The 23,857-nt window shown below is 47.7% G+C and overlaps 1 protein-coding gene across 1 annotated transcript; it reads right to left on the bottom strand.

The window, feature by feature from the left end:
- Nucleotides 1–8,253: 8,253 nt before the first annotated feature.
- Nucleotides 8,254–22,158, bottom strand: LOC144328523 (cytochrome P450 2G1-like). Its single transcript, XM_077932373.1, has 9 exons — nt 21,929–22,158; nt 17,704–17,866; nt 17,444–17,593; nt 16,252–16,412; nt 15,755–15,931; nt 13,808–13,949; nt 11,855–12,042; nt 10,260–10,401; nt 8,254–8,732 (listed from the first exon to the last, which is right to left on the bottom strand). The coding sequence occupies exons 1-9, from the start codon at nt 22,106–22,108 to the stop codon at nt 8,551–8,553; spliced, it is 1,485 nt and encodes a 494-aa protein (XP_077788499.1). The 5' UTR covers nt 22,109–22,158; the 3' UTR covers nt 8,254–8,550.
- Between the last annotated feature and the right edge of the window lie 1,699 nt (nt 22,159–23,857).

The following is a 23,857-nucleotide window of genomic DNA, read 5'->3' as shown; positions in this document are numbered from 1 at the left end:
CCCAAGGAGGCAGCCCCTCTCCCTCTCCCTCCTTGGGGAAATGCCCTCAAGAGCTGCACACATGCTCCACACGGCTCTTTAAAAGGAGCGCTGAGCAGAGCCTCCTGCCTGCATTCGCTCCATAAGATGCACACACATTTCCCCTTACTTTTTAGGAGGGGGAAAGTGCGTCTTATAGAGCGAAAAATACGGTAATTCACATGCAGGCTTCCTTTGGTGAAAAGGTCTAAGTTCAGCTTTGCTCCTACCTCTTATTCACCCCCTTTCTGTTCTTCAGCACCCAACGTGACTCTCATAATATAGCGGCATCATCAACTAGTACGGAAAAGGTTTTTGTTTTCTGTTTGCAATCAAAATATATTTTATTATATACCGTATTGGCCTGAATATAAGCCGCACTTTCCCCCCAAATTGTGACCGTGAAAAGTTAAAGTGTGGCTTATATTCGTGACTTTACAATATAATTGCTGGAACAGTCCTGCCCACAGGGGGGTGCAGGACAACAGCACCTCTCCCAACCACAGCTCCTAAGCCTCCCCCAAACCGCCGGAAAGAAAGGGGAAGGAGGGAAGGCCGTCGGCAAAGCAGTGCAGCTCCCCCCCCCCCCCCCGAGAGCAGCCCGGGAGTGTGGGGAAATGGTACCTGTGGGATTTTCTTCTACATTTGCCATTTATAGGTGTGAGCGCCTGCGGAATTTTAAGGGAGTGGCTTATCTTCAGGTATTGTCTTTTTTCCTACTTCCCCTCCCTTGAATTTTAAAGGTGCGGCTTATTTGCAGGTGTAGTTTATATTCAGGCCAATACAGTAACTGTGCTTTTACTTGGGGTTTTTTTTTTTAATGAGTTGGTTTTTCTTACCTAATTTAGTCACACGCAGCTGCAAACCTGAAGTGTACTTAACTTTCATGGATCTAGGGGTCTTAGTAGACCACAAGCCGAACATGAGAACAACAACGACAACTTTATTACTTGTATGCCGCCCATGTGCCATCAAACTGGGTTGCCCAAGCCACTCTGGGCGGCTCCCAACAGAATACAGTGGTACCTCAGGTTAAGTACTTAATTGGTTCCGGAAGTCTGTTCTTAACCTGAAGCAGACTTTCCCATTGAAAGTAATGGAAAGTGGATTGATCCGTTCCAGATGATGAAAAACAGCAATTTAACACAAATTTTATTGTCTAACGAGACCATTGATCCATAAAATTAAGGCAATTATCAATGTACTGTACTATAAAATAAGTAAGACAGTATTTTAGATGGAAAAAAATTAACATTTCCCCCCCCCCCTCTTTCGTGCACTGATGATAGTCAGTTTGGATGGGGGGCTTTTATCCATTTCTGAAGTCACACGATCAACCAGTAGCTGAACTGGGTTCCGCACAGTGACAAAAATGAAGTCACAAGCCACAGTCACAAAAGCGAAGTCACGAGTCAGTCCCATAAAATGGAGAACAAGTCACAGTCAAAAAACCGGAAAAGCCGCACAAACCTAAACACAAAAAGGAACCAGACGATGAAAAGCGACCCCTAAAACAGCAATTTTACATGAATTTTACTAACGAGTTCATTGATCCATATCATGAAGTAAATAAAACAGTACAAAATGAAAATGTGATTATTTTTTCTTACCTGCGCTGATGAGAGTCATTGTTTGGATTCGGGCTCAAGGTCCTCTTCCACAATTGCAATCGGCTTGGTTCCCAGAATTTGCGGAGGCCTCAGAGAACTCCCGCGGCTGGAGCCCAGTCGCAGAGCCTCTGCAGGCCCCACAGATGTTGGGGCTTGGATCCAGGCAGCGGCAAGGCTTCTGAGAGCTTGGACAACTTAATTCCTGGTTACAATTATCCGTAACCCAAAAAAGTGTAAGTTGAAGTGTTCGTAACCTGAGGTACCACTGTATTAAAATCATGATAAACATCAATCATTAAAAATGTCCCTAAACAGGGCTGTCTTCAGATGTCAGTCAACAGTATGATGCAGCAGCAAAAAAATCTAATGATATTCTAGGCTGCATCAGCACAAGTAAGAGCTGTTTGACAGTGGAAGGGTCTCCCTTGGGAGGTTGTGGACTCTCCTTCCTTGGAGGTTCTTAAGCAGAGGTTGGATGGCCACCTGTCATGGATGCTTTAGCTGAGATTCCTGAATTGCAGGGGGTTGGACTGGGTGACCCCTGGGGGTCTCTTCCAACTCCACCATTCTATGACTCTTTGATTCTAAGACTAGTATCCAGATCAAGGGAAGATGACCTAACCTGGGGAGAAAACAGCGAAGACCAGATGAAGAGAGCACAGCAGAGGTTATATTTTCTGAGAATCCTCCAGAAAAATAATCTATCAAAGGACCTGCTGATGGCATTTTACCATTGTACTGTGGAGAGTGTATTAACTTACGGTCTCTGTGTGCGGTTTGGGAGCTGCACGGTCAGGGGAAAAACAATGCTGTCCAGGTTTGTAAAGACTGTGGAGAGAATAATTGGGTGCACTCTTCCCACCTTGGATCAAATCTATGCTTCCAGGTGCCATAAGAAAGCTGCAGAGATAGTGCAGGATAGTGCGCACCCCGGAAATGATCTCTTTCAGCTTCTGCCTTCTGGAAGAAGGTCCAGGGTTATAAAGACTAGGACTAGCCACTGAGAAACAGTTACTATCCAAATGCGATTTTGGTTTTAAACGAAGTGTAAGGTACTGTCTATGGGACATGGGTGGCACTGTGGGTTAAACCACAGAGCCTAGGACTTGCCAATCAGAAGGTCGGCGGTTCGAATCCCCGCAACAGGGTGAGCTCCCGTTGCTCGGTCCCTACTCTTGCCAACCTAGCAGTTTGAAAGCACGCTAGTGCAAGTAGATAAATAGGTACCACTCCGGCGGGAAGGTAAACGGCTCTGGTTTGCCAGAAGTGGCTTAGTCATATTGGCCACATGACCCGGAAGCTGTACACCGGCTCCCTCAGCCAATAAAGTGAGATGAGCGCCACAACTGGACCTAATGGTCAGGGATCCCTTTACCTTTAAGATAGTTTCTGTGGGAGTACCGTAATTTTTCTCCATAACACGCAGTTTTTTCCTCCTAGAAAGTAAGGGGAAATGTCTGTGCATGTTATGGAGTCAATGCCTACGGATGGCGGGGGAATCTGCTGCAGTCGTGAGCAGTCCGTGGCTTGCTTTGAAACAGCAAAGCGGGTGTAAGCGGCTCCTGTCAGTGAGCCCCGCCGGGGAGGAGGGAGAGAAGCAGAGCGGGAGAGGAGAGGAGCCGCTTACACGAGTGTAAGCGGCTCCTGTCCCGGTTGGCTGCTTTAAAACAACCCCGTTCTCTCTGTCCCTGCCTGCAGTTTTTTGCTGTCCGATTTTGGATTAGCCACTGTAGGGGCTGTGTGTGTGTGTGTGCTTGAGCTATCGTTCTCCTCCTGCTGCTTCCCTCCCCCAGCGCCCCTGCGCTCTCCCAGCGCCCCTGCGACTTTAGGATTGATACTCTGTGTGTCTGTGTGTGTGTGAGGGATCGTTCTCCTTCTCTTGCTTCCCGTTCACTCCCCCAGCGCCCCTGCGACTTCCAGGCCCCCTGCGACCTTAGGGCCGGTTCTCTGCGTGTGTGTGTGTGTTTTGACCTCACTGCGCTTGTTGGGGGAGAGTGTTGCTCACAATTTTTCTTGATTTGTCTCAGAGTGGTTACTGTCGTGGTTTCCTTTACTTGTCTTAGCGGGTTGCTTTTAATTATCTTTAAGTGTGAGTGTGGGCGTTTCGACAGCTGCCGAGCCGGGGAGGAGGGAGAGACGCAGAGCCTGCTTGTTTTAAAGGAGCAAAGCGGGAGAGGAGAGGAGCCTTCTCCCCTTATACCCCTCTCCTGCATTATTAGCAGCATCCTTCTCCACACACCCCACGCGTGCTCCTTGTCCCTTTAGTACTTTTCCTTCCCTCCCCACTTAAAACGTGGTTACAAAGCACGGATCCACATGGATCCTCAGGATTTTTTGCACCGAGTCACCCCAAATTCACCATCAGATCACATAGCATGTCCATGGCTACAGCCTGCACCAAAAAACACACACGCACCCACTGTTTCATGGGGCCGAAATGGTGCAAAAACGTGGTTACAAAGCACAGATCCACATGGATCCTCAGGATTTTTGCATTGGGCTACCCCAAACTCACCGTCAGATCACATGTCTGTGGCCACAGCATGAACCACAAAAATCATACATCCACTGTTTTGTTTAGAATATTTTTTACTTGTTTTCCTCCTCTAAAAACTACGTGCGTGTTATGGTCAGGTGCATGTTATAGAGCGAAAAATACGGTATATTGTATTTAATTATGGGGTATCAGAGTTTTTAGGGGGCTAACCAGGCTGGGATAGTTGGGATAGCAGGCTTGTTGGTTTTTGAATGTCTGATGTAGATTTTTTCAATTTTGTTGTTCTGTATGGGACAATGACAATAAAGATTATCGTATCGTATAGTCCTACTCTTGGTCAGACCACACCTGGAGTCCTGTTCTGACGTGTGCAGAGAAGGGTAACCAAGGTGATCAAGGGTCTGGAGACCAAGCCTTATGAGGAATGGTTGAGGGAATTATACCCAATTTAGCCTGATAGAGGAGACTGAGAGGATGACCATCTTCAAATATCTTCGTAGGCAAGAAGGAACAAGCTTGTTTTCTCCTGCTCTGGAGGAATGACCAAAGCAATGGATTCACGTTACCAAAAAGAGAGAGAGAGAGATTCTGACTAAACATCAGGAAGGACTGTAAGAGCATTAGGACTGTAAGAGCTGTTTGACAGTGGAACTGACTGCCACGAGATGTGGACTACCTTTCATTGGGAATTTTTAAGCAGAGGTTGGATTGAAATCTCTCCTGTATGATCCTGTATGATCTAGTTCGAAGTTCCCCAACCTTGGGCCTCCAGCTATTTTTGGACTACAACTCCCATCATCCCTCGCTAGCAAGACCAGTGGTCAAGGATGATGGGAATTGTAGTCCACAAACAGCTGGAGGCCCAAGGTTGGGGCTGGAGGTTTCTTGCAGCTCTACAATTATATAATTCTATAGCGAGGAAGATCTTCAGCCGTTCATGCAGATGGGGAGGAAATATTCCCAGAAATGTTCTGAGAAATGTTAGCTCAGTTAATTCTGAAAGAAACTTACATTGGTAGCTTATTCCTACTGGTGGATGGAGGAAGCAATGGGAGGGGAGAGTGGAAGGCAGAACTGTAGCTATGGGGTTGGGGGTTGGGGACTTTATTGTTTAGTCGTTTAGTCATGTCCGACTCTTCATGACCCCCTGGACCAGAGCACGCCAGGCACTCCTGTCTTCCACTGCCTCCCACAGTTTGGTCAAACCCATGCTGGTAGCTTCGAGAACACTGTCCAACAATCTCGTCCTCTGTCATCCCCTTCTCCTTGTGCCCTCCATCTTTCCCAACATCAGGGTATTTTCCAGGGAGTCTTCTCTTCTCCTGAGGTGGCCAAAGTCTTGGAGCCTCAGCTTCAGGATCTGTCCTTCCAGTGAGCACTCAGGGCTGATTTCCTTCAGAATGGAGAGGTTTGATCTTCTTGCAGTCCATGGGACTCTCAAGAGTCTTCTCCAGCACCATAATTCAAAAGCATCAATCGGAGGGTGGGGACTAGCCACGTTTTTTGCCCCAGTTGAAGCCTCCAGAGGCTCCCAGCCTGTTTGTGTGTACACAAATGGGTGGGGATTGGGGTGCTGCCAAACAGGGTCTTTGACCCAGGTGAAATAAAGCCTAGTGTCACCCCTGGTGGAAGGGGAGAGCCAGTGTGGTGTAGTGGTTAAGAGCGGTGGACTCGTAATCTGGGTAACTGGGTTCGCGTCTCTGCTCCTCCACATGCAGCTGCTGGGTGACCTTGGGCCAGTCACACTTCTCTGAAGTCTCTCAGCCCCACTCACCTCACAGAGTGTTTCTTGTGGGGGAGGAAGGGAAAGGAGAATGTTAGCCGCTTTGAGAGTCCTTTGGGTAGTGATAAAGCGGGACATCGAATCCAAACTCCTCCTCCTCCATGTCCCACTTCAACTCTTCTTAAATATACTGGGCTGGGTCCATGCTTGTGCCTTTATTCCTCCAGCTGTCCTGCAGATGGCTATTGCTCAGTGGGGGCTGAAATTCTCCACCAATTTGGGGAATGATCAAAAAGTGTCAGAAAACATCTCAGGACTGCCAGCCTCGCTCTGCGGGGCATGATTTAGTGTGCTTCTCCATTCAAGGCTGATTGGCTGGAAAGGGGGGTGGAGTATCTCGCTGTCTAAGCAACGTACACAGATTACACAAAGCAGATGATGGTTTTGGTGGCTTTCCCTGCTCAGGCTGCCATTTTCCAAGCAGACTAAATTGTGGACGATTTGCTGATTATATAACTTGCATCGAGGGCTGCCAAGTGGCTATGTTCACTCAAGCCCTGTCCTGCCTTTCCACCTCAAACTGCCTCTTCATAGCAAAAGAACAAATTGTTGGACTATTGGGTTGTTTTGTTTTGATTTAAACTCATTGCATGCAAATATTTATTTATCCCTCCAAGGCTAAATTCAAATGACCATCCCATCCTGTAAAATGTCTAACGTGCCATCAGTGTGCACCTTCTGAGAAGGAAACTCCTCTGGTCATAGTGGAACTTATTTTTGAGTAAAAGTACATAGAATTTCGCGGGAGAGACATGGGTGGCACTGTGGGTTAAATCACAGAGCCAAGGACTTGCCGATCAGAAGGTCAGTAGTTCAAATCCCCGTGACGGGGTGAGCTCCCATTGCTCGGTCCCTGCTCCTGCCAACCTAGCAGTTCGAAAGCATGTCAAAGTGCAAGTAGATAAGTAGGTACCACTCCGGCGGGAAGGTAAACGGCGTTTCCGTGCGCTGCTCTGGTTCGCCAGAAGCGGCTTAGTCCTGCTGGCCACATGACCCGGAAGCTGTACACCGGCTCCCTCGGCCAGTAAAGCGAGATGAGCGCCGCAACCCCAGAGTCGGCCATGACTGGACCTAATGGTCAGGGGTCCCTTTACCTTTACCTTTACCTTACATAGAATTTCACTGTTGCTCTAACAAAGTAACCTCTGACTCATTTGCATAATCGGTCCTTCATTTTATTATGCATGGAAATTACTATATTTTTTAATATATGTATGCTTTTTGGGGACGCAGGTGGCGCTGTGGGTTAAAGCCTCAGCACCTAGGACTTGCTGATCGAAAGGTCGGCGGTTCGAATCCCCGCGGCGGGGTGCGCTCCTGTCGTTCGGTCCCAGCGCCTGCCAACCTAGCAGTTCGAAAGCACCTTCGGGTGCAAGTAGATAAATAGGGACCGCTTACTAGCGGGAAGGTAAACGGTGTTCCGTGTGCTGCGCTGGCCTGCCAGAGCAGCGATGTCACACTGGCCACGTGACCCGGAAGTGTCTGCGGACAGCACTGGCTCCCGGCCTATAGAGTGAGATGAGCGCACAACCCTAGAGTCTGGCAAGACTGGCCCGTACGGGCAGGGGTACCTTTACCTTTTTATGCTTTTTGTCAATCTTAGCATTTAGATGCCATCTATATCTCTGACCGCGACAGCACTGTGGAAAAAGTATGTGTCACCAAGCTTTATGCAAACATTTCTCTAGCACTGTTAGATCACAATTTACATTCTCTCCTTGGGTGCTGGGGGCTGAGGAGAGGGAGGTGGAAACTGGAGTTGGCAACCAGGATTCTGAGAGACTGGTGCGGCTCAGAAACTCACCAGAGAGAATTCTCATATGCCTGGCGTCTTCTAGCCCAGACAGAAAACATCCACACACACACACACACAAAAACAACAACAACAATCATGGCATGTTGCTCTAGGCTCTGATATTCATTACTTCCCCTGCAGGCTCCAAACTCAAGAGAGCACAACAAAATGTCATAATAAATCCATCACACAGCAAAGCAATGCAAGAAAATTACCAGCAAACCCTTTCCCATCTAGAAGTCCTAAGCCATGGGTAGGCAAACTAAGGCCCGGGGGCCGGATGCGGCCCAATGGCCTTCTAAATCCAGCCCGTGGACGGTCCGGGAATCAGCATGTATTTATATGAGTAGAACGTGTGTTTTTATTTAAAATGCATCTCTGGGGTATTTGTGGGGCATAGGAACTCGTTCATATTTCCCCCCCAAAATATAGTCCGGCCCCCCACAAGGTGTGAAGTGTATAACAACCAACAAGTCCAGAAGCAAATTCTGCAAGTTCTTCTTTTCTTTTCAGGCGCAAGGTCAAAGCTTAAACACACTTTGCAAGGAGATGGGAATTCAAGAGGCACTGAAGTTCTTTGGGCTCAGCAGAGAGGATGGGAAGGGCAGCAATGGGAAAAGAAGAATGATAAACACAGAGAGGCATAGACCCAGCCGAAGGAAGCCCAGTCCACAGGTAGGAACGAGGCCTGATTTGAGAGGGAAATCTTGAAGCCGCCCCTTACAAAAGCCCTTGGGCGAGGGCCAGGAAAGGGAAGAAGACCGCTCCCCTCTCCCTGAGCAGCCAGAGAGACCATCTTGTGCAAGAGCACAGTGGCAGGGGAGGAAAGACACGATTTGGTCTCCACTCAACGTGGGACGATGCAGAGCTTGTAGAAGGGCGGGATGGTGGCAAAGCCGCACTCCTGGGGGGTTGTGTCAATGTCCTTGGGGTCCACAAGGGGCTTCAGCTGGAATCTCTGCAGGGTGGTGGTGAAAAAGAGGAAGAGCTCCATTCGGGCCAGCGTTTCACCCAGGCACACCCGTTTCCCTGCAAGGCGAAAGGGAGAAGAATCAGCAGGGAGGGAAGACATGGGCTTTGGGGTTAGAGGCCAGATTTAGGTCAAGTCCAACATCCTTGGGGTGTGAACAGAGCAGCTGAAATCCATGTGAATGGAGGGAGGGGAGTTTTCCTCTCTTATAGGACTAAAACCCTGTTGTTGTTGTTTTGGCAGATCTCTTTGTGTGAGCGTGTGTGTCATCCAGTGAAACTTAGGGACAGGAGATCTAGGATGGCAAGAGGAAGTATTTATTCAGACTGTGTATGTAAAATGGGCTTATAGATTCATAAAATCATAGAGCCGGAACAGAACCAATTCTCTCCCCCACCCCAATCCCAGGACTTGTCCCTTACTTTGCCAGACCAAAGTTGGCAGCCCCACCTACAACCAATACTTCCTTCCAGCAGATTTTGCCCCTATATTTGTTATTAACATCTCCCCATGCCTTTGCACATTTATTTATTATGGTGTGTGTTAGGGAGTAGGGTATGTGTAAACACTACCAACAACCAAGTAAAAGCCACAGTGCAATGAAGGTTTGTTTTCTGTAGGAGACCAAGGTTCACTGTTAGTTTCTCTTTGTTGCCACTGTGCAGTTCTTGGAGTCACAAGACTCTGTTTACATTCCAGAGATTCCATACTGTTGGAAGTCTCACGGGAGACGGATGTGACGTTACTGGTTCCCTGTTCCTTTGTTTTTTGGTTGCTCTCTGCTCTCACAGAGAGAGGGTGTATTTCTTTTCTGTCTGCGTAGCTTAGTAATAAAACTCTTAGCATGGAGCTCATGCTATCTTAGCTCCTTCCCTGTGCTGGATACTCTGCAGAATGGGGAACGTACTTGGAGCCTTATCAGAGGCTCTGGTCGTTAATTACGTCAGAGAAGGGCGATTCTGGAAGAGTTGCTTGGTCGAACGCAAGTCCGACATTCACAACTTGAAGGAGGAGGGGATGGGGAAGATTCTCATTTGCAAAAAGAAAAAAGGGTTTAAGACAGGCTTCCTCAACCTCGGCCCTCCAGATGTTTTTGGCCTACAACTCCCATGATCCCTAGCTAGCAGAACCAGTGGTCAGGAATGATGGGAACTGTAGTCTCAAGACATCTGGAGGGCCGAGGTTGAGGAAACCTGGTTTAAGAGGTCTAAGTATACCTGAAGGAGCGTCTCCACCCCTATTGTTCTCCCCAGACACTGAGGTCCAGCACCGAGGGCCTTCTGGAGGTTCCCTCGCTGCGAGAAGCCAAGTTACAGGGAACCAGGCAGAGGGCCTTCTCAGTAGTGGCACCCAGCCTGTGGAGTGCTCTCACACCAGATGTCAAAGAGTAAAACAACTACCAGACTTTTAGAAGACATCTGAAGGCAGCCTTGTTTAGGGAAGCTTTTAATGTTTAATAGATTTTTTAATATTCTGTTGGAAGCCGGCCAGAGTGGCTGGGGAAACCCAGCCAGATGGGCGGGGTATAAATAATAAATTTTTTTTTTTTATTATTATTATTATTATTATTATTATTATTAATCTACCTGAGGAGAATGGCATGAAAGCGTCATTCTTCTTGAAGCGCCCATTCTCATCCAGGAAGTTCTCAGGGTTGAAAGCAAATGGGCTTTTAAACTTCTTGGGGTCGAACAGAACAGTGTGGAGCATAGGGTAGATTTCTGTCCCCTAGGAAAAAGAGGGAGAGAATATTGAGATCAGAATTGCAACAATTCAGGGAAAGTTGAGAGAGAGAAGCTCTCAACCCCATACATCAACTGATTGATTGCCAGCCACATTCGACCACTGGCCAACTCCTCGCTGTGACATCTACAGACTGCCTTGCCTGAATGTGAAGGCACCACGTGGGTAGCTGACCCACAGAAATCTCATGCAATCTGGTCAAACAGTCAGTTGATCTACAGGTCCCCGTCCCCCCACTCTACAGAAGCATCACTATGGGCATCCGTCTGGGGTCGGGGAGGCATTCCACCTCTGGCTGTAGTTCAGCTTAAGCCAAGAGGAGGTCCAGCCTTGCCATTAGGCAGAGTCAGCCAGCTGCTTCAAGCGGCATGTCTGGAGGGTGAGGACTAGAGGCCAGGTGTTGGAGGACAGATGTGTCCACATCATAGCTGTCAAGCGTCCCTTATTTGGCAGGAAAGTCCTTTATCCCAGCGCCGTGTCCCGCTGCTGTCCCTTATTGATGATGTCCCTTAAATTTCCCGGGTTTCAAAGGAAGCAGCTCCTCTCCCTCCCTCCCTCCCTGCCGGCCAGGGAGGAGGGAGGCTCCAACTGTGTTGCTTGGCTGCGTTGCTCACCCAATAAGGAGTCTGAGAACGACTGAGGGGTGGAGCTTGCATGCCTTGTGCCGATCAAATCTGCCGCGTTGCCTGGGGACTCGCCTTTGCTCAGTGCTTCCCAGCGGAGAGGTGATGGTGGTTTTCCTTGCTGCATCCCCTTTGCCGGGTTGCTGCGCTGTGGGAACCACTGCTTGAGGCTTCGTTTGGCTGCTGGCTGGGCTTTCTGCCTTTGGCTGGGAGGGGCTCAGAAGTTGAACATAGCTGTGCTCTGAAAATCCCTTATTTTGGCTGCTGGTCCCTTATTTTTGAGGCTGCTGGTCCCTTATTTTCAAATCTGTAAGTTGACAGCTATGGTCCCCATGCACCCTGTAAACTAGCCTCAGCGTGAGACTTTACCAGCTGGGCCCTGGTCATCCTTTGAGGATTGGCTGTTGTGTTGTTGTTGTTGTTAAGTGCTATGTTGGCAGCTTTTGCCAACCTGGTACCCTCTAGATGTTTTGAAATGCAACTCTGGTCAATCCCAGCCAGCATGGCCATGCGAGACACCTAGAGGGCACCAGCTTGGTGAAGGCTGCTTAACGGATTGGCAAATCTTTAAGCCTCTCCTGGAGGGTGTCTAGTCCTTTTCCTTTGCCAAATACCCGCCAATAACAGGAGCCAACATCACCCCATCCAGCCTCCAACAGGTGGATTCTGTGCCGGATGAAGACCCAACTGTTGTGGGCAGATGTTGGTGGCAAGGCACAAATCTGTGAATGTTGCTAATCTCTTTTAAACAACAACAAGAACCCATTTTGTTGTGTCCCAGACACTTTTTATCCCCTCTGCCCCACAACTGATACCTTAGGGATGATGTAGCCTCGGAATTCAGTGTCGCGCATCACAGAGTGGGCCAAGTTCATGGGGATGAGGTCACTGACCCTCTGGACTTCGTGGATGACAGCGTCCACATAAGGCATCTGGCTCCGGTCTTCAATGTTGGGGGCACGGTTCTGGCCAATCACTTGGTCAATCTCCTGGTGCATTTTTGCTGTCCAATGCATTTAGATCAGAGAAGGGTCAGAAAATCAGAGTCGGGAGGGAACACGAGGGTCATCTAGCCCAACCCACAGTAATGCAGGAATCTTTGGCCCAACATGGGGCTTGAATCCATGACCCCGAGTCTCGTAGTCCACTGCCTGAGCTATCCGTTTACAGTGGCACCTCTGGATGCAAACGGGATCCGTTCCAGAGCCCCGTTCGCAGACACTACGGCACGTCTGCGCATGCACGGGTCGTGTTTTGCCGCTTCCGCACATGCACGCGGCATCATTTTGAGCATCTGCGCATGCGCAAGCGGCGAAACCCGGAAGTAACACACTCAGTTACTTAAGGGTTTTCGCAGAGCGTAACTTGAAAACGCTCAACCTGAAGCACATCTAAACCCAGGTATGAGTGTAGCACCAAAACGCAGTTCAGTTTTCAGCTTGAACCTAGCTAAATGTTCCTTTATTTCTCCAGACTCAAGGCAGCTTGCGCAAATTAAAACAAAACAGGTGTAAAATAAAATCACAAAAAGCTGAAAGCATATGAGAAGGTAACCATTTAATAAATGATTAATTCTGCCACGTGAGCGAGATGAATAAAAACGCAGCAATAAAAGATAATGGGAGAGGATTTACCCCAGCAAATTATTTGTCAAAATTACAAATACCCAAATACAGGCGGTCATTTACCCTCTCTAGATTCAACGTGCTGCCATTTGCCTTCTTGCAGGGCAGATTCGAGGGCAAACCTTATGTGGAACAAGTCTGCCCCTGCGGATTGATGGAGGTAGAAACTGTTTCTCATATCTTGTTACGCTGCCGTTTCTACGGGGATATACGCTCGGTATTTATCACTCCTGTTATACAAAAATCTCCGAATGGGTCTGAACTTCAATGTCTAGAACTCCTGGTAGGGGACAAGGACCTGGAGATCACGCTAAAGTGGCCAAAAACTGTGCGACTGCCATAAAACTTAGGGAACAAGCTGTACTACCAAAATGATTAAGGTTTTAAATGACAATTTTAAGTTATATTTTAGTGATCAAGATTTAATATATATTTTTAACTGCTCCTATATATGAATTGTCTCTGTTATACCCAATTGCAATTCAATGTATTCCTGTTGCGTTTTATGATTTTCCTGATATTGTAAGTGATCTGTGACCGTAATAATGAAATTCAATTCAATTCAATAATTTATTCAACTCAGATGGAATTAAAAATCAATCCTTAAAAAAAACAACCCAAGTTTATTAAAATACAGGGAATAAAAACAGCATGTATAAAAAGCCCTGCTGGGTCAGGCCTAAGGGGGACCCATGCAGCCCAGCAACCTGGTCTCCCTGTCACCAACTAAATATCAGCATGACCTGAATTTAACAGCACTCTCTTGACTTGCAGTCCCAGCAACTGAGGCCCAGAAGTATATCTGCCTCCAACGGGGAAAGTACAGCATAGCCATCGTGATTAAGAGCCATGGATTGTCTTATTCTCCATGGGTTGGTCTAGTCCTCTTTTAAATCTGTCCCAGTGGCCATCACAACATCTTGTGTCGGTGAGTTCCATAGTTCATCACTGTGTATCTCCCAACATTCAGCTTCACTGGATGGCTCTGTTGGGTTAGAACTGCTCCTACCCACTTTCTCCACACCAAGCCTAACTCTACACACCTCTGTCGCATCTCCCCCTTCCTTACTCACTCCCCAGCCCCCAACAGGCTAGGTTGGGCTTTAATCAGCCTGGCGGCAGTGTGCTGGTTCCCTTCCTTACCTTGCACTTCGGGGTATTTCATCAGAAACAGAAACCCGTATCTCAGGGTGGAGCTGACGGTCTCCGTCCCAGCAAAGAACAAATTGAGTGTGGTGAGTTCTAGGTTCTTGGTGTTGAATTCGCTGGACGGGTTGCTTTTCTCCTGAAGAGAAACAGGAAGCCAATGTCATCAGGATTCCCCCATGTGGGTGAGACGTAGGGGGAGTTGGTTTCAGGGCTGCTGCCTCTGTTATAGTCCTTTTAGGGAAGAAGGACGTCACTTGTCTGATGGGGGTGAAGAGAAACTAGGCAAGCTGGACACTTGTCAACCCATCAGATCATTAATGATAATGGTGATAAATTTCTTATGCCCCACCCATCGGACTGGGTTGCCCCAGCCGCTCTGGGTGGCTTCCAACAAAAATACAGGAAAACCAACAACATCCATTGACAGCTTCTCAAACTAGGGCTGCCTCCAGATGTCTGTGAAAAATTATATAGCTGTGGAACTCTTTGACCTTTTCCAGGAGGGCTTTCCATGGGGTGGGTGTGACTACCAAAAAGGTCTTCTGTCTGGTTCCCTGTAGTTTCACTTCTCACAGTGAGGGGACTGCCAGAAGGCTTTCCAATGTATATTGGAGACGCAAAGCAGCTAAATAAATGTGTGAGGTTTACTTGAACCAACTTTTGGTCCCTCTAGAGAGATCCTTTATACTTTGCATTCACAATGTACACAATTCAGCTTTCAATTCTCTTTGCACCTGCAAAAGTTTTGGGGTGGTCACACTATCATTACCAGATTTTTTTTCAACAAATCTGGGGACACTTTTTTTATTTTTGAAGCTGAGTATTAACAGGGAGTCAGTAGTGGGGATGATGAGGCAAAAGACCCTGGCCCCAAGTACACATGCAAAGCCCTTCTTTCGCACCATGTGAAACATAAATGCACAGAGGTTTTTTTAAAAAACTGGGCAACGGCTGCCTGCCCGCAACTGCCGAGCCTCGCCCGATTGCCTTCTCCCTTCCTCCTTTGTTTTGACTGGGGAGTGCGTACCCTGTAACTCAGGAGTCGCGGAGTTGCACCTTGCCTGGCAGAGAAACCACGTGGGCAACAGCTGCCCGCCCACGACTCCCGAGCCTCCTCCAATCTGTCAAAACAAAGGGGGAAGGAGATCTGTACCGCCAGACGTCCCTGGTTCCCCTTCAGCAGTGGCAGCAGCAGCAAGCAGCTCCTGAAGCCAGCCAGAGCCAACTGCGCTACCAGACTGGCTCCAGGCTGCTGAGACTGCTGCTGCCACATTTCCCGGGGACGGATTTGCAAATCTGGGGACATTCCGGGCATGGAATTTATCTGGGGACAGATTTGCAAATCCAGGGACTGTCCCCGGGAACTGGGGACATCTGGAAACCCTAGGTCACGCTGCTTCATTTCAAAGGAGTGCGTACCCTGTAACTTCTTACCGAAATCAGTTCATAACTTTTCATACAACAAACATTCTGCTTTATTTTTGTGTACTGCTTTTGTAGCACTCCAGCCCCTCCGGACAGCAATAGCATGAGCATTGTGGAAGTATTACAGAACAATTTGGATAGCAAAACAGACCCACCATTAATGCACTATTACTGTGTCAAGAACACATTGCAGAAATCACCCCGTGCAATAAGGCACAAGCCTAGAGGGGCCCCTCAGTTGGTGAGCAGCATTCACTGAACTTTGCACGATAATTTTACATGCTTGCCTAGCACACTCTAGGTTCACCAGTGACTGAAATGGTGGCACACCTGATCATGAAGCAGTTGCAAAGTGTATTATCAGCAAGGTGTGTTAGCAAGCAGCAGAATCTGCAGAGCCCCTGTGGCAGTCCAGAGATAGCATCTCTTTGTAAGTGATGTGCGACTTAGTGAGCCTTGTGTGAACCTACAGCTCCCTGTGGAAATCCCACCTCATGTCATACGCCAACAGGGTACCTTTTCCATCTGGATGAGGAAGCAGTCAATGAAGTCACGTGGTGCATTGAGGTCAAGGGTCTCCTTGTTCTTCTTCACTCTCTTGGCAATGTAGGCTCTCATGTCTTCCAGAATGTCATAGATCTTGGTGTGTGGCCCTGGAAAGTACTTCAGAATGCTGGCATACATGTCATAGAACTGCAAGAAGAAAGAAAGGCACCGGCAGCTGACCAGGAATGCCTCCGGAGGGTCAGGAGAGCTTCCTTGCAAGCCAAGGAGGCCCCACTAGATGATAAGTAGCTGTTATAAACTACGGCTGGCTTTCAGACCCTTGTCCAGCCTGGTGCCCTTCTGCTCTCCACATGAGCTTAGACTCCAAATCCCATCAGGCACAGAGCACAGCCCGCAAGGCCAATGCTCAGGGGTGATTAAGATGATGGGAGCTCCATTCCAGCAATATCAGGAGGGTGTCTGATTGGGAAATGGATTTGTGCTCTGTCTGCTTTGAGACCGGGTACCTGAGACCAGGCGGTGCTCGACTCCCGGAAGCTGTCATTCATCATCTTCATCAGGGCCTGGAAATCCTTGTCTTCGTAGTCAAAGCGGTCGCCAAAGACGATGGAGCAGATAACGTTGGAAACGGCGCGGCTGAGGTGGAAGGTGGGATCGAAAGGCTCCTCTGCAATGCCAGGGCAAAGGAAACAAGGAAGACGCATTGTGCTTCTTGGGAAGTGTGAGGAACTGTGGAACACCTGCAAAGTCCTCTCCCAAACTATTCTCAAAAGATCATCTGCAATACCCACCCAGAACTTAAGATACCTATTGCTGACCAGGCTACTAGAATGAAGAACTTCGCTGGCTATGGAGCAGCCTTCCCAGAGATCTCGCTCAGTGCTATCATTATGGTCTTTTTGCATCTGGTGAATGCCTTTTTACTCACCCAGGTCTTTTAAACAATTTGTGCTTTGGCTCTGGGCCTCCCAACCATGTTTCATTGCATATTTCCCACTGAGAACTATTCCGAACACTACTTTTATTTCTTAATAGTTTGATGCATGTTAGGGACGTGGGTGGCACTGTGGGTTAAACCACAGAGCCTAGGACTTGCCAATCAGAAGGTCGGCAGTTCGAATTCCCATGACGGGGTGAGCTTCCGTTGCTCGGACCCCTGACAATTAGGTCCAGTCGTGGCCGACTCTGGGGTTGCGGCACTCATCTCGCTTTAGTGGCCGAGGGGGCCGGCGTACAGCTTCCAGGTCATGTGGCCAGCAGGAGTAAGCCACTTCTGGCGAACCAGAGCAGCGCATGGAAACGCCATTTACCTTCCCGCCAGAGCGGTACCTATTTATCTACTTGCACTTTGACGTGCTTTCGAACTGCTAGGTTGGCAGGAGCAGGGACCGAGCAACGGGAGCTCACCCCGTTGCGGGGATTCAAACTGCCGACCTTCTGATCAGCAAGTCCTAGGCTCAGTGGTTTACACCACAGCACCACCCGTGTCCCCCTTTATCTCTACTTACCTGTTATTTTGAGGGCAATGTATATGCTCTTTCCTCCCTGCCCGTTATCCTTCTTGAGCCCAGAGATTGTCATTGCCTTTGGGACAAAAAGCCTTCCCTTCCCCAGCCTGTCTGGGCTTTGGAGCTCGTGCTTCTGACCAGCCTGGTGGGACTGACCTCCTCCTCCCTGCCCTTCACTTGGCCTACTCACGGTTGGTCTTATGAAATTCCTCCAGCAGGAACTGAGCTTCCTCTCGGATCCGATCCTCAATTGTTTTTTTCCCCATGCCAAAATTCCTCAGGACGGTGAGGGAGAAGCGTCGCAGCTGCTTCCAGCGCTCTCCCTCAGAAAACACCACCCCTACAGGTATGGGGAGGAGAAAGGGGAGCGGGATTGAATAGCAGCCAGGAAACAGCGGACACAAGACTTCTGAATTGCATGTTGGACCACCCTGGGTTCCTCCTCCTCACCATAACCATCAAAGGTCCTTTGAATCGTGGGGTTGGTTTTCCTTCCGCTAAATTCTTCCGCCTTGTCTATCAGGGCCTCCTTCACAGCTTCATGTCCACAGAGGACCACAATCGGGCGATTTCCAAAGTAGACGGTGAACACTGGGCCGTATTTGTCGCGCAGCTGCACAGGAGAAAGGCCAAAGGCTACTTTTTAAAATTTAAAAAACAGAGCAGTTCTTTAATCCACTGTTTCTTTTTCTTACAATTCACTGGCACTCTTACAAAAGCCGACAGCATAAATGCTGGAAACAGGCTGGGCCTTTGTCTGATCCAACAGGGCGGTCTGAACATTCATCTCTGTGTTAAAATATCTTCACTGAATTCCCTCAGACTCTTATTTTGTGGGAAGGAGAGATATGCCAGGCAGGAGGCTTTCGGCACATGCTCAGAGGGCCTCTACCTGCCACCAAAATGCACTTTATCAAGCAAGGGGACAAAATGCATGAAAGCAAGTTTCCATTCCTGTTTTGATAAAATTTTGAGACTGGTATGTCTCACACAGACTGGCTCTGCAAGTGTCAAGATGCTGATGGGACTGTTCTGCAAGGTTAAATGTCATTTCTGACTAAACCCTCTTGTGGTGTGTGGACAAAAATGGTTTTAATGTTGTCTTTTGAAATGGTTCTGACCCAGAAGGCTCTAAAACGTGACTCTAGGCTGAAAATGCAGTTCTAGACTTCATCCACAGAAGTCTAGTGTCCAGATCAAGGGAAGTCATAGTACTGCTTTATTCCACCTTGTTCAGAGCCCACCTGGAGTCCTATGTCCAGCTTTGGGCACCACAGTTGAAGAAGGATATTGACAAGCCAGAAGGCGTGCAGAGGAGGGCAACCCCTTTCTCCGCCACCAACCACCAAAACACAAACAGTGAAACCCCGCCCCTCAGGCAGCTGGGTTAAAAGTTAATTTTAATAAATCGTCAATGATGTGTTTAAATGTGAAACCTAAAATTCAACTAGAAGCCAGGCCTGAATTGAAATGTTTTGTAATGTAAATATAAGGAACTGAGTTACTGATAACAAGGTGAGATACTGTAATAAGATTGAAGGTAAATAAGTGATTATAGAAGTGCAAAGAATATAGAAAGATGTGTGGAAGTCAGAAAAAGGGAGGGAAGGAGGTCGATGCTCTTATAGAATTATAATAAGCTATAATAATTATAGAATTATGTAGCAAAATGTGAATATGATAAAAGTGGAAAATTCAATAAATATCACTGGGGGGGGGGGGACAAAATCCTCCCCGCCGCCTGACCCATTTCTCTTTGCAGGGGAAAATAAACCACAAGATCTCCAACGAGGTGAGTTATAGCTGCCGTGAGGATCCTGCTATTGAACGAAAAAGTAAGAGTACAAATATTTAAATAAATGGAGACATTTATGAAAGATGATGCCAGCAACACCTGAACAAAAAGCCTCACTATGTTGACACACCAGTATTTCATCACCAGGGGAAACATAGCTGAGAATCGAAGAGGGGGGGGTGTTGCTTAACAATTTCCACTGTAATGCGCAGTTCTTTCTCAAAGGCAAATGGTTAAAGCCAAGCTCAACCCGTCTCCTACTCTATCTCCCAACCTCAATTCCAACCCGCCTTAACCAACCCTCTCAACTCTCCTGTCTCTCTTCAAATCCTCTCCTTTTAAACGCTCCCTCCTGGAACCACGGCCAATCTGAGGCTGCCGTTCATTAACCATTTGCTGGCAGGGAAAGAAAGAAATGCTTATTGATCCAACCGGTCCAGCAAAACCAACTTTTTCGTCACACATGGTTTCGAGTCCCATGTTGGGCAAAAGATCCCTGCATTTCCAGGGGTTGGACTGGCTGTCCCTGGTGATCCCCCCTCCAACTTTACAATTCTAGGATTCTATCCAAATTTAGAGTTTCCAAAATGCTGCCTGTTGTTGTTTAGTCGTTTAGTCGTGTCCGCCTCTTCGTGACCCCCTGGACCAGAGCACGCCAGGCACTCCTGTCTTCCACTGCCTCCCCCAGTTTGGTCAATCTCATGCTGGTAACTTCGAGAACACTATCCAACCATCCCGTCCTCTGTCATCCCCTTCTCCTTGTGCCCTCCATCTTTCCCAACATCAGGGTCTTTTCCAGGGATTCTTCTCTTCTTATGAGGTGGCCAAAGTCTTGGAGCCTCAGCTTCAGGATCTGTCCTTCCAGTGAGCACTCAGGGCTGATTTCCTTCAGAATTGAGAGGTTTGACCTTCTTGCAGTCCATGGGACTCTCAAGAGTCTCCTCCATCACCAGAATTCAAAAGCATCAATTCTTCGGCAATCAGCCTTCTTGATGGTCCAGCTCTCACTTCCATACATCACTACTGGGAAAACCATAGCTTGAACTATATGGACCTTATAGTTAAATGCTGTATAGTTAAATGCTGCCTACCAGGATGCAAAACAGGTTGGAAAGTTTAAAAAGAAGGGGAGGGTTGTGAAAGATGTAGGATTGCTGTTGAGTTGTTTAAAAAAAAAGAAAAAATGCTTTCGGAAGTTAGCAAGAATTATGCTTAGCTTGCTGAGTGCGGAAAGTGCACCTCAACATTTGGTCCTCACAACAACCTTGCAAAGGTAGGCAAGTGGTTTTACTAGTGTTACTTCTACTCGCAGTAACGCTCTTTTGGCACCTCCACATTCCCCAGGAAAACCTGCTCTTTAACGCTGAATCGGAACAAACAGCAATTTGGGTTTTTCGAGGATTGCAGTTTGCTCGATTCCGTAGTAAAGAGTGGGTTTTCATGGGGAAAGCACCAGGGCAAAATAGGGAAAGTGTTCAAACAGGGAGCTTTCAAAAAGAGACCTGTGCCAAGAAAGGGCAGCGGAAAGGTAAGAGTGGGTGAGTCCTAGCAGGGGTTGTTTTGTGTTATTTAACCAAGTTGGCATCAGGCAAACATCAGGCAAATGGGTGAACATATAGATCCAAAGAAAACAGAAACAAAAGATTACCAAGTGTGTCAACTCTCCTTAAAAAAAAATAAAAATTAATACAGTCTCTGCAAAAAAATAATAAACATAGCATTGAGTTTATAGTGTCATTTTACATCATCTTAAAACATTAATGGGTCATTGCAGGTTGTCCACAGACCTGTTTGGAAACGGGTGGGAGAAATTTGCTATCTACTTCCCTTGTGTATGAAAAGAAGGGGGGCCAGGTTTCATCAAAGGTGTCTCTCTTTATAAAAGCTTTTGGATGGACAGGGCAAACATTGTCTAATCTACCCAACTAGAGGCAGGCAGGCCAGCAGGGATACAAGGAGAGAGATGGAGGAAGGTGTTTTGGTGAGAGGCAGAGAGACAGGAATATCCAGAAAGCCACAAAGAAGACACAGAGATGCTTAGTTGGGGAAGCACTGTATTTTGAGCATATTCCTGTGCAAGAGAAAGGGTGGAGATGGAAGAGGAGAGAGATGGAGGCAAACTGATGCCTCCGTGCATCTCAATTACTGTATTTTTGCTCTATAAGACTCACTTTTCCCCTCCTAAAAAGTAAGGGGGAATGTGTGTGCGTCTTATGGAGCGAATGCAGGCTGCGCAGCTATCGCAGAAGCCAGAACAGCAAGAGGGATTGCTGCTTTCACTGCGCAGCGATCCCTCTTGCTGTTCTGGCTTCTGAGATTCAGAATATTCTTTTCCTTGTTTTCCTCCTCCAAAAAGTAGGTGTGTCTTGTGGTCTGGTGCGTCTTATAGAACGAAAAATACGGTATTTGAATTTCCCTTTGACTCCTGGGTGCTGCTCTTGCTGCTCTGTTCCTAGAAGGGCCAGGGGAGAAATCTGGTTCCGCTTTCATTGGAAGGCTAATCTACCAACCTTTAGCTTTCCCAAACCATGCACAAGCTGAAGCACACGGATCCAGGTTCTGCAACGCAGATCTCCTGCCAGACAATGACAAATGAAGACACCACAGGAAAGGGTGCATGCAAATGAAAATATTCAGGGAAATCACTTGAAAAAATGTTCACATTAGTCAAAAGGGCATGTGGGGGGAATGTGTTTATAAGGAGACATTTGCACTAAAACGCTGGTAAATTTCCATGAAGATTTATTAAAAAAAAAAAAAAATAGTTCTCAAATTTCTCCAGAAATACTGAGAACTGAATTTAAGGTTGGGTAACTGAGAAGCAGAGAGCCAAAACTGACTGCGCCTTCTGCCCCTGGTTCCCCGAGGCAGTCAACTCACCCTGAGGAGGGATTTCAAAGTTTCTGATGACTTGATCTGCAGGAAATTTCCAATAACAGGGAGCGGCATGGGTCCGGGGGGCAGCTTCCCATGGCTCGATATGCTCCTCACTGCTGCCGAAATAAGGAGCCAAGTCAGGCAGAGGACAAGAAGGAGAGTTACAATGCTGGCCAGGTCCATGATGGAGGTCACTGCCAGTCTGTCCCAGTGCAGACAACTGTCCCATTTTGGCAGGGTTCTAGATACTGAATCCAGGCTGGATTTGGCCCCACCTTCTGCATTATGTAACTCCACAAGGCCAACCTGTTGAGAGCTTTAATCCCAATAAACCTATCCCAAAAGTTAATCATTTATTTCCTGGTTATCAGGATTGTGAATATTTGTTCCAGGAGCACGAGAGTTTGTGTGCACATTCTTCGTGACGTGGGTAAACAATTTCCATGCCAATCGACTTTAAACTTTTTTTATCTAGTGTTTTCTAGTCAAAAGTCACGTTGTCCGCATTTGAACTCTCCTGATAATTGCTTATTGCTTCCAAAGTTGTTATGAAATTTTATTTTTTGAGGGTGATTGCAAGACTAAAAGCCTCCTTTGAGTGGAGGGGCTGGAAGGAACAAGGATTGGAGAGAGGCCTGGCTGGAGTAGAGAGGGAAACAGCCAGAATCCGAGGAAGGTTGCTCATGGTTAACGTATTCTATGTTACAGCTAAATAAACATTTGTTTTCAGCTTGCAGTTTCCAGGTTTCTTCACTAATACAAGGAACAACACCGGGGTATCAAAAATGTGGCCAGCTAACTAAAGCTCAGCCTACAACAGCTGGACTATACTAGGAACATCTATAACCTGCCGCTGTGGAGCAGAGCGATTAGGTCTAGTGAAATAGGTCCCACCACCTGCGGAACTTGGCATAGACTTTTTGTTACATGATGACTGGGAGTGTGTGTTAGGGTGACTACCTGTACTGCTGCCCAGCTGCGCACTACTCAGACCGGAGGCAGATGTACCCGGTTGCTCCAAAATGCTAGGTGGAGTGTCTGGAATACAATCCTGCCTACCAACCATTGAAGCATTCAATAAATCTGGGAAGGTCAAGCCAAAAAGGCGTCGGCAATGCTGGGAGTATAACAGAGGGACGTGTTTGCGACCGAGCTGTAAGTACCTGCATGAGTGGTGGGAAATGCCTGGGCAACCATCTGGCCACAACTTTCAAAGGTAAGCAGCCCTTTTGGGGCGGCAGGGGGCACGTCCACCAGGGTAACCGTAGTACCCCCGGTCCCTCCCAGGGTGCGGCCAGAAACCGGTATTAATACTAACCTCGGTCTGGCCCTCTCACCAATTAAACTCCAGCCATTGAAAGTCCTCCTTGGTTTATATCTAAACAGGAAAGCCACCAGATATCTGTGGGATGGGTTTTCCCTCGGCTTTAGAATTCCTGTGTCATTCACACCCAGCTCCGGTAAACCCCTTAATCAGAAGTCAGTAAAGGACATGCCAGAAATTGCAAAAAATAAAATATTTAAGGAAATTGCCGCTGGGAGGGTAGCTGGCCCCTTCATGGAGCCTCCTTTTGAGGGTTTACACATTTCACCATTAGGTATTGTCCCCAAGAAGGCCCCAGGCGAATTTGGCATGATTCGCAACCTGTCCTACCCTAGGGGGATTTCAGTTAATAATTCAATACCTCAGGAACTCTGTTCTGTGAAGTATGCCTCCTTCAATCAAGCGGTAAAGCTTATTCAGGGATCTGGGAGAGGAGCCCTACTAGCGAAGTGTGACATTGAGTCAGCCTTTCGCCTCCTCCCAGTTCATCCGGAAGACTTCCATTGGCTGGGTTTTAAATTTGAGGGGGCGTATTTCATAGATAAAGTCATGCCCGTGGGTTGCTCAGTAGCCTGCGCAGCCTTTGAGACCTTTAGCACATTCCTGGA

This window comes from Podarcis muralis, chromosome 7 (genome assembly GCF_964188315.1).
Source record: "Podarcis muralis chromosome 7, rPodMur119.hap1.1, whole genome shotgun sequence".
Classification (NCBI taxonomy): Eukaryota; Metazoa; Chordata; class Lepidosauria; order Squamata; family Lacertidae; genus Podarcis; species Podarcis muralis.
The sequence above is the reverse complement of the archived record's forward strand: the minus strand, read 5'-3'. Positions and strand labels throughout refer to the sequence as shown.